The sequence below is a fragment of the Panulirus ornatus genome, chromosome 68 (genome assembly GCF_036320965.1).
Source record: "Panulirus ornatus isolate Po-2019 chromosome 68, ASM3632096v1, whole genome shotgun sequence".
NCBI lineage: Eukaryota > Metazoa > Arthropoda > Malacostraca > Decapoda > Palinuridae > Panulirus > Panulirus ornatus.
The window spans coordinates 19,191,365-19,200,070 of record NC_092291.1 but is presented as its reverse complement, the minus strand read 5'-3'; the positions used below and the strand labels follow the sequence as shown (position 1 = coordinate 19,200,070).

At 35.5% G+C, this 8,706-nt stretch overlaps 1 protein-coding gene across 2 annotated transcripts in view; it reads right to left on the bottom strand.

Annotated features, from left to right (window-relative positions):
- Window positions 1-418: 418 nt before the first annotated feature.
- Psa (puromycin-sensitive aminopeptidase) overlaps window positions 419-8,706 on the bottom strand; it is a 46,201-nt gene continuing 37,913 nt past the window's right edge. For both annotated transcript variants that reach the window (XM_071659730.1, XM_071659729.1), the window contains exons 13-16: window positions 7,255-7,454; window positions 4,111-4,218; window positions 3,735-3,857; window positions 419-2,784 (exon numbers count right to left, since the gene is read on the bottom strand). In XM_071659730.1, coding sequence (XP_071515831.1) covers window positions 2,569-2,784; window positions 3,735-3,857; window positions 4,111-4,218; window positions 7,255-7,454 — 647 coding nt within the window. In that variant the 3' untranslated portion in view covers window positions 419-2,568. The remainder of the gene's footprint in view (window positions 2,785-3,734; window positions 3,858-4,110; window positions 4,219-7,254; window positions 7,455-8,706) is intronic.

The window sequence follows — 8,706 nt, the reverse complement described above, 5'->3', positions numbered from 1 at the left end:
GTCGTAGAAGGCGACTTGGGGGGGGGGGGGGGGGGGGGGGGGGGCAAGGATACCCCCCCCCCCCCCCCCCCCCAAAAAGAAGGAACAGAGAAGGGGGTCAGGTGAGGATATTCCCTCAGAGGCCCAGTCCTCTGTTCTTAACGCTACCTTGCTAACGCGGGAAATGGCGAATAGTTTGAAAGAAAGAAAAAGAAAAGATATTAAGTGTATAACAAAGTGGAATGCTTTATGGGATGGTTAAGGATATGTCGGGTATGGGGACAACTGTTGGATAGTATGAATACAGCAAGATATATAAATACAGAACATGTAGGAAGTACTGTATATACAAATGATATTAGCAAATAGCTAAATACACAAATATATGCAAGGCATGCATTTTGTATGACAATTTGGTGGTTATTTCTGAAACGCACTGCATTTTTAGAATATTTATTCAAAAATTATATGGTATTGCCTTTTTTTTTAAATCAAAACAGAGTCAAATTTGCTAGTTTTGCATATAATACAGTGATATAATCCTGCATCATTATGTTTAAAACTTAATAATGCACACAAGAATCTTTGGACTAACTATGGTATTAGAAATTAACTATATTTGTCAATTTTCACATGGTATACGTTAGAGAACACCATATGATAAGTGAACAAGTGATTCATTTTAAACTTTATAATACAATAAGAGGAAGGATGCATCAAACCCAATTAAAAGTACCTTATGTTTCAAGGGTTCAGTGTAATGTCAAACAAAAATACTGAGTTTTTAATGCCGAATGCATCAGAAAAAAATTTGTATAATTGAAATTTCTGTGAAAGTGTCCCTTCAAGGTCATAAATGATCAAATGCAAGGGAAAATTAAATGGACAAATTGACAACCTTGAACCTGACCTAAAAGCTAATATAATTCTTCATAACCTAGAAGGCAAACCATGCCCAAAGCTTCATGAAGGTATGTAATATGTCAAATGACCCTGCTGAAATTAATTACCTTGAAATAAAAAGGTTCCTTTAAGACATAGAGCAAACTAATCCTAAAATCAGGTAAAAAGCATGCATGTAATACAAAAGAAAGTCATTGCAAAGAAAGTAAATGTTAACATGGCAGAATGCCACAGTCATATTATATGCTCCACCATGTTGTAGGAGGGGAGTGAAAATGTTTCCATAAACAAATAAGTAGACATATGAACATGCAAGCATCTGTATGCAGTATGCCATATACCATGAAATATCTGGATATAAAATCAACCACTACTAATAGGAATGTACAAAACCATATTTGTCATCACTCGGACTAAATAAGAGAACTAAATTGAGTGTACAAGTTCAAGACCAATCAAGGTCCAAAGACTGGATTTTGTCTTTAAATTGTAGTATTCACTTGAGAAAGATATTGTTTATGCTTAGTTTTGCCTTCACAACAGTCCTTTTGACAAGCTAATATCACAAGGAATATGACTACCTGCACAAGAGATAAACGCATCCTGACTATTCATAGTACTCGACTCCAAAATCTTGGTGACAGAACAGGTTATTCTGCTATTCACACAATGCTTTATTGCATACCAAAGCTGTAATTTATGACTATTTCTGATAGCTTTTGGTCTTATTTTACTATTAAGTACATGATACACTTACCACCATTTTTATCAATGAAAAATATTACATTTGTAATAATTTTAGGTGTAGATTATAACAAAGTTACACTAACATATATAATGTCTGATAAATGCATTTTCATACCAAAACTATGCTCCTGTTTTGGAAATGGCACATTACAAATTCTATAACTAAGCTGTTCTTTGTAAATTTCTTTAGTATTTCACTGTCCACCTTGATAGTACCATCTGAAGCTGGTGAAACCTTGTCACTCTTGGCTCCTACAATCTTAGTAAATTCTAAGTCACTGTCTCAATAAATTTCGACACTATGTCTTGATTATTAGAGCCTAATAACAAGAATATATCCAATATAGAGTGTACATGATTAATGCTTTACAAGTCTGCCTTGAATAATTTTGTACTTAAATCAGAATGACAAATTTAAGTCACTTTATAAAGAAATTTCTCTATCGTGACTCCAATATCAGTTTTACCTCAGGCCTTTACACACTCCTACAGCAAAAATGCGAGGTTCACGATGAAGAACAGCGAGGTAAAATTAACCATTAAATTAATTCAACATATAACCTTATGTATGATTCTGAAAATATAGCCACTGAAATATCCTTAAATTGGTGTCAAATCTGTAAATACATACTGCAGTCAATAGTTAGTTCTTGCCCAGACTATCACTAACATATTAATAAGGTAACACCTGGAGGATAAGCAAAGTATACTTCCTTAATCGGTGGATGAAATAAAATCCAAAAACCTGCTGACAGGTTCCAAAATATGTCACAAAGTAGTAACAATAGTGAAATGCTTCTAACAAAAGCAAGGCCATGACTATGACTTCATACTCTGTATAAAGACAATGATACCTTTTTGTTACTTGCATATTTCACTACCTTCAATGTCACAGATAAAGTGATAGCCTAACACAGAAATAAAACACTGCCTTAGTTTTTACACCTCGAGCCCAGTGAGGTACTTCTGTATGGCATCCTGATCTCTCTGCAGCCAAGCAGCATTGAGGCGTATAGTTTCTAAGCTTTGTTGCACAGTTCGCTCTGTGCCAGGAATTTGTCGCTCACGGAAGAAAGCCTCAACCTCTGCTGCCATTTCTTCTGTTGCAAAATTTTCTGTGATGTACTTGATGAGGCGAGTCACAAGGTAGCCACCCTGCAAGGGGTCAAAGAACATTTCAATAACCTGTAACATTAAAAAACTGGTGCTTTCTATCAACCACAAAAGGCACTTTATGCTAGAATTAAAGATAGAGGGGTTTCTTCCTTTAACAGGAAGGTGAGGAAAGGGGGACATGAAAGACAAGGGGAAAAGACAGAACAATTGGAGAAAGGTAAAGGAGGAGCAGGATAGGAGAGAGTGGAGTGTGAGATAAGTGCAGAGAGAGTGAGAGGAAGATTGGGAAGGTAAAGAAAAAAAATTGACAAGAAACAGAAAAAGATAACAACAGTTGGAAACAGGGCACTTATTGACTAGGGTGGTATATTACCCATACTAACCACCAACACATCAGGAGGGTCAGTAACAGTTGCATAGAGCCAGTACTTCAGTAGCTGTCAAATTCCACTCCTTTGTAGCTGTCTTTTCTTTCTGCCTCACCTATGTGTGGACTGCTGGCATTCTTTCCACAAAATACAATATCTCTTCTTGCAAACAGCAATTGACAACACTTAGTTTACAAAACTCATTCTTTCTAACTCTCGATTTTTCTGCAGTAAGTGTTATGCGCTAGCCCTGCCTTTTAGCAAAATGGTAGGAGCAATATATAGAAGTAGTAGGTAGGAACACTAGACTGGAGCATTAGGTAGTAGTAGTAGTAGTAGTGGGCACAAACATTAGCAGGGAGCATAAAGTAGAAGTACTGATTGGAACATTAAACAGACACATTAGGGCAATAGCAGTTGGAGAGAACATTAAGTAGGAGCCTCTGAAATCAATGCTTTCTGCCAGTGGCCTGTTAAGAAAGAGGCACTAAAGGCAAAGAAGTGGCACTACAGTTCACAAGTTAAGGAGACTCTTTTACCATGGCTATCCCCTTGAGAGAGTTCACAAAGGGAACAGGCATCAGAGATATACAGATATGATTACTTTCTGAAACAACTCACCTCATATCTATCTACAAGCTCCTGATGGTGCTTCTTAAAGAAGGCCCAGGCAGCAGAACGACCAGGTGCAGTCATGGCAACACTAATAATCACAAATATTGTATCTTGATTCCTCACTTCATTCTGTAAGACAGTACATCAAATCATACATTTATATGCAGCCATTTTTGTACACAAATATACATGATGTTTACAAAAATTAAGTAAATAATTACAATAAATTTATATAAATTAACAATTACCTGAATTCAGTGAACTTTTCCCAAAGTTACATCAAAAGTACTCTTTAAGAACAAATCTATGGTTTGTATCCTTAATACAGTAGCCCAAATGTAAGGCTGACAATACAAAGTTGAAGATTCACATAGAAACTAACCGACATTGCAAACTGGAGGACGCGTTGGATAAGATTGGGGTCACGAGTGGCTCCAAGTGATCGTGAAATACGATCCTTCTCTTCATGCAAGTCAGCTTCACGGTACAGCTGCAGGAGTTAAAGCAAACCCATTAGGATAACTTTAAATCAGGCAATGGCATAGCAAGGCAAAATCAAATGCACAAAGCCAACTTTTCTAAAGTTGCTCACTGTTAAACAAACCCCAATTCTAAGTAGCATTAATTTTACATATACTACTATTAAATAATTGATTAATAGGTACTTCCTATGAAAGCCCATGTGATAGAAATGGGTAATTAATTCTCAAAGTTCCTTACCTCTTCCTACAGACCTGTCTTACTAGATACTATTTGACATATACTTTTAACCAAACCCACTCTTCTCACCAACAAATGTATTGAAATATTGATTTATAATTCACTTAAAAACAGTATAACATGATAATACACATATAAGACAATTTGTTTTGCTTCATTGTATCCACAATGGCTCTCATATTTTCTGCTGTAAATTAACACAATAATACTACAACTTGTACAATCATTACATATAATTTTGATTTCATAAAATCGCTCAGTACTATAACCTGATTAATATGAAAATATACAATGTGCTCTTATGCTGGTCATAAACAGTTCAACATTTTTAATTATGTATCAGTGCAAAGGCTGTAGCATTTATCTTTCCATAAAGTGTTCTGTCCGTGCACCTGGATTTAATGTACAAAAACATCTGATGCATTGAAAAGTTTTCAGTCTTGAAGTAAAACTGGATATGTTTAATGAAGTATGCTGTAAGCAAGACATTGTATTTGGCAATAAGAAAATAATCTTTGATAAATATGTAAAACAAAGAACAGCACATGTAGGAAAATATATCCAGAAACATTTACACTGAACATAATACATTTTTATAACATGAAGTCTATGATCAACTTGGCTTCATTTAAAACTGCTTCACTTAAAGTAAGACTTTTTAAGGAAAACATGTAATACAGTATGCTGGAAACCTGTTTAAGTGACTTTTCAGTTTTATCATGGCTTCAAAAGTTCAATAGTATGTTTCACAATAAAAATATGACTGATATGCAATAAACTCAGCTGCAGCCATACATTTATATCTGGAACTTTACATATGTAAGTGTCAATGTGAATCAGCAATCATAGAAATGACTGTTGAAAGTTATAGTTCAGCATCTCCTGATGTTCAGGTGTGAATTGTGGTTTTGATATCCGAAATGAGAGAAAATACAAACGGCAAAGATCTACACAATGTAAGAGAGAGTATCTTAAACATTTTGAGAAACTTTCATACTATTCGCCATTTCCCGCTTTAGCAAGGTAGCGTTAAGAACAGAGGACTGGGCCTTTGAGGGAATATCCTCACCTGGCCCACTTCTCAGTTCCTTCTTTTGGAAAATTAAAAAAAAAAACGAGAGGGGAGGATTTCCAGCCACCCACTCGCTCCCCTTGTAGTCACCTTCTACGACATGCAGGGAATACATGGGAAGTATCCTTTCTCCCCATATATGAAGGATTCTGAGAAATGCCCATTGGTCTGTCCTCACACTGGTACCCATGTTTTCATGATATTGTAATATATCAATTGCTAATATTTCCTGTTGTTTGCTATAATTAATGTTACATTGATTTAATATTTCAGCAAAATTACTGTAAAGTGGAGTTATCTTAATTATTAGGATATCTATCTCTCATTCATGCTCACCAACCCTACCGAGACAAGAATCATACTGATCATTTCGAAATTCATCAGACCCATCCAGAATGACACTTTTTCACCATGTGTACTTACTAGGATAGTGACACAGAAGGAAGGAACGACAAGCTTGTAATTTGTTTAACTACCAACTATTTTCAAGGTTTAAAACCTAGCTAAGGAAAATACTTGAAAATTCTCAATAAACTTAAGCTACTTGGTTTATCCATCAAAAGTCATAAGATCTGCATTCAAAGTTTGTTTTTCTCAATACCTTAGCAACAGAAATGTCTCAAGAAGTGAAGAAAGGCCATTCATAACTGAGAAATCATTCTTCACAGCACACAAATTTTGGTGATCATCTGTTACCATTAACTTTGAGACCTGTATGAAGTTCAAACTGCCAAACAACATTCATTTAACAGAAATGCCAATTGCAATCTTAGAAATCAAAACATTAAAGGCAACCATACATTAGATTATCAGTCAAAAGAAGTGTTACAAATCAAAACATTAAAGGCAACCATATATTAGGATTATCAAAAGAAATACACTACAGTATCTGTTATTCATACACGTGCAGAAAACAATAAGAACCTAAGTAACTAATGTGCAGAAATGATGAATATTATTAATTTAGAATTACATGGAGCAGAATTACTTGGTAATGTGTGCTCTTGTAGGAAAATCCTGAACCAAATATTATTTTGTTTAAAAAAGTGGATATTTACAAAAAAAAACCTACCTAGGCAAAGAAAATAATATTTAACTCGTGCCCTTTCCATGTCTTCACATTACATGTACAGAAGCTTTACCTCAAATTCTTGTGATGTGGTACCACACATCAACTTTGCATAGTAAGGCCACAGATTAAATCCTGTGCAGAATGCCCCATAACAATGGATTTTGGGTGGTTTTCCATCCCAGTCCTAAAAAGTTAGGCCCATAATAAAAATCTTGTAAATGGTGATCTGGGGAGGGATCCAGATTTAGAATTACAGAAGGAAGTCTGGGTCAACATCTTACAGGATAGGCCTTAGATGAAACCACACATGGGAGTCTCGGATCAAACTACAGACTTTGGAGACCATAGATAAACAAAAGACAATGATGGTCAAATCATAAAAGTGGGTGGTTCTATTTAATCTTGTGGGGGTCCTTAGTTGACAATTCTAACTATATGAAAAACTAATTTACGAACACACATTTCATTATCGAGTGAAATTCAGTTTTAAAACAAACATAAACTCATAACATAGCTGCATGAAAGCTTTAACTTAATGCAGCATTATTTTTTATAAGATAAATTACCTAAGACAAACCATTTATAACCAAGTAAATACACATCATCTACAGTATCCAATTAAAAAAAAAATACATTTCATGGTGGAACTGTTATTGACAAACCTTAAGCATCTGGTCATAGGTCTTCTCATCAGCCTGGGAGACAACAGTCTTGTAGACTGGCGATCTGAGGTCAGCTGGCAAGATGGTGGTGTTAGCTACATGAGCTGATAAACGCTTCTTGGCCTCAGCTACAATGGCTTCATCACCATAAAGACCTAGCTGGCCTAATACTAATGACCGTAATAGTGTGTCCAGGTGCTCTGTGAAAAAATGGTTGGAACTTATTAGTAACTTTTGCACAAACTGTTGAAACTCCAAACAAGGATTTACCTAACTATTAAGGCTCCAGTCTGCTCACAAGAATTTGAAAATGGAGGTATAGTCATGATATCAATTTTTGGGGGTATGCCGGAAGGAATAGTAGTTCCAACAATGTTATATGGTTGCAAGGCACTGGTTATAGATAGGGTTGTGCGGAGGAAGGTGTATGTGTTGGAAATTAAATGTCTGAGGACAATATGAGGTGTGAGATGGTTTGATCGAGTAAGTAATGAAAGGGTAAGAGGGATGTGTGGTAATAATAAGAGTGTGGTTAATAGAGCAGAAAAAGGTGTTAAAATGGTTTGGACACATGGAGAGAATGAGTGAGGAAAGATTAACAAAGAGGATATATGTGTCACAGGCAGAGGGAAGAAGCAGGAGACCAAATTGGAGTGGAAGGATAGAGTGAAAAAGATTTTGAGCGAGTGGGGCCTGAACATACAGGAGGGTGAAAGGCATGCACGGAATAGAGTGAATTGGAACGATGTGGTATACTGGGGTTGACGTGCTGTCAATGGATTGAACCAGGGAATGTGAAGTATCTGGGGTAAACCATGAGAAGGTCTGTGGGGACTGAATGTGGAAAGGGAGCTGTGATTTCGGTGCATTACACATAACAGCTAGAGACAGTGTGAATGAACGTGGCTTTTTTTTTTTTTTTTTTTTCTTGGCGCTACCTCGCTGGAGGGAGATGGGGATGGTTTCCTGTGTGGCAGAGTGGCAAGGGGAATGGATGAAGGCAGCAAGTATGAATATGTACATGTGGATATATGTATATGTCTGTGTATGTATATGTATGTATACATTAAAATGTATATGTATATGTGCATGTATGGGCATATATGTGTATATGAGTGGTTGGCCCATTCTTCGTCTGTTTCCTTGCGCTACCTTGCTGATGCGGGAAACCGATTATAGTGAATATAAATATATATATATATATATATATATATATATATATATATATATATATATATATATATATATATATATATTAATTTATTATACTTAATCGCTGTTTCCCGCGTCAGCGATGTAGCGCCAGGAAACAGATGAAGAATGGCCCAACCACTCATATATATATATATATATATATATATATATATATATATATATATATATATATATATATATATATATATACATATATATATATATATATATATATATATATATATTCCCTGGGGATAG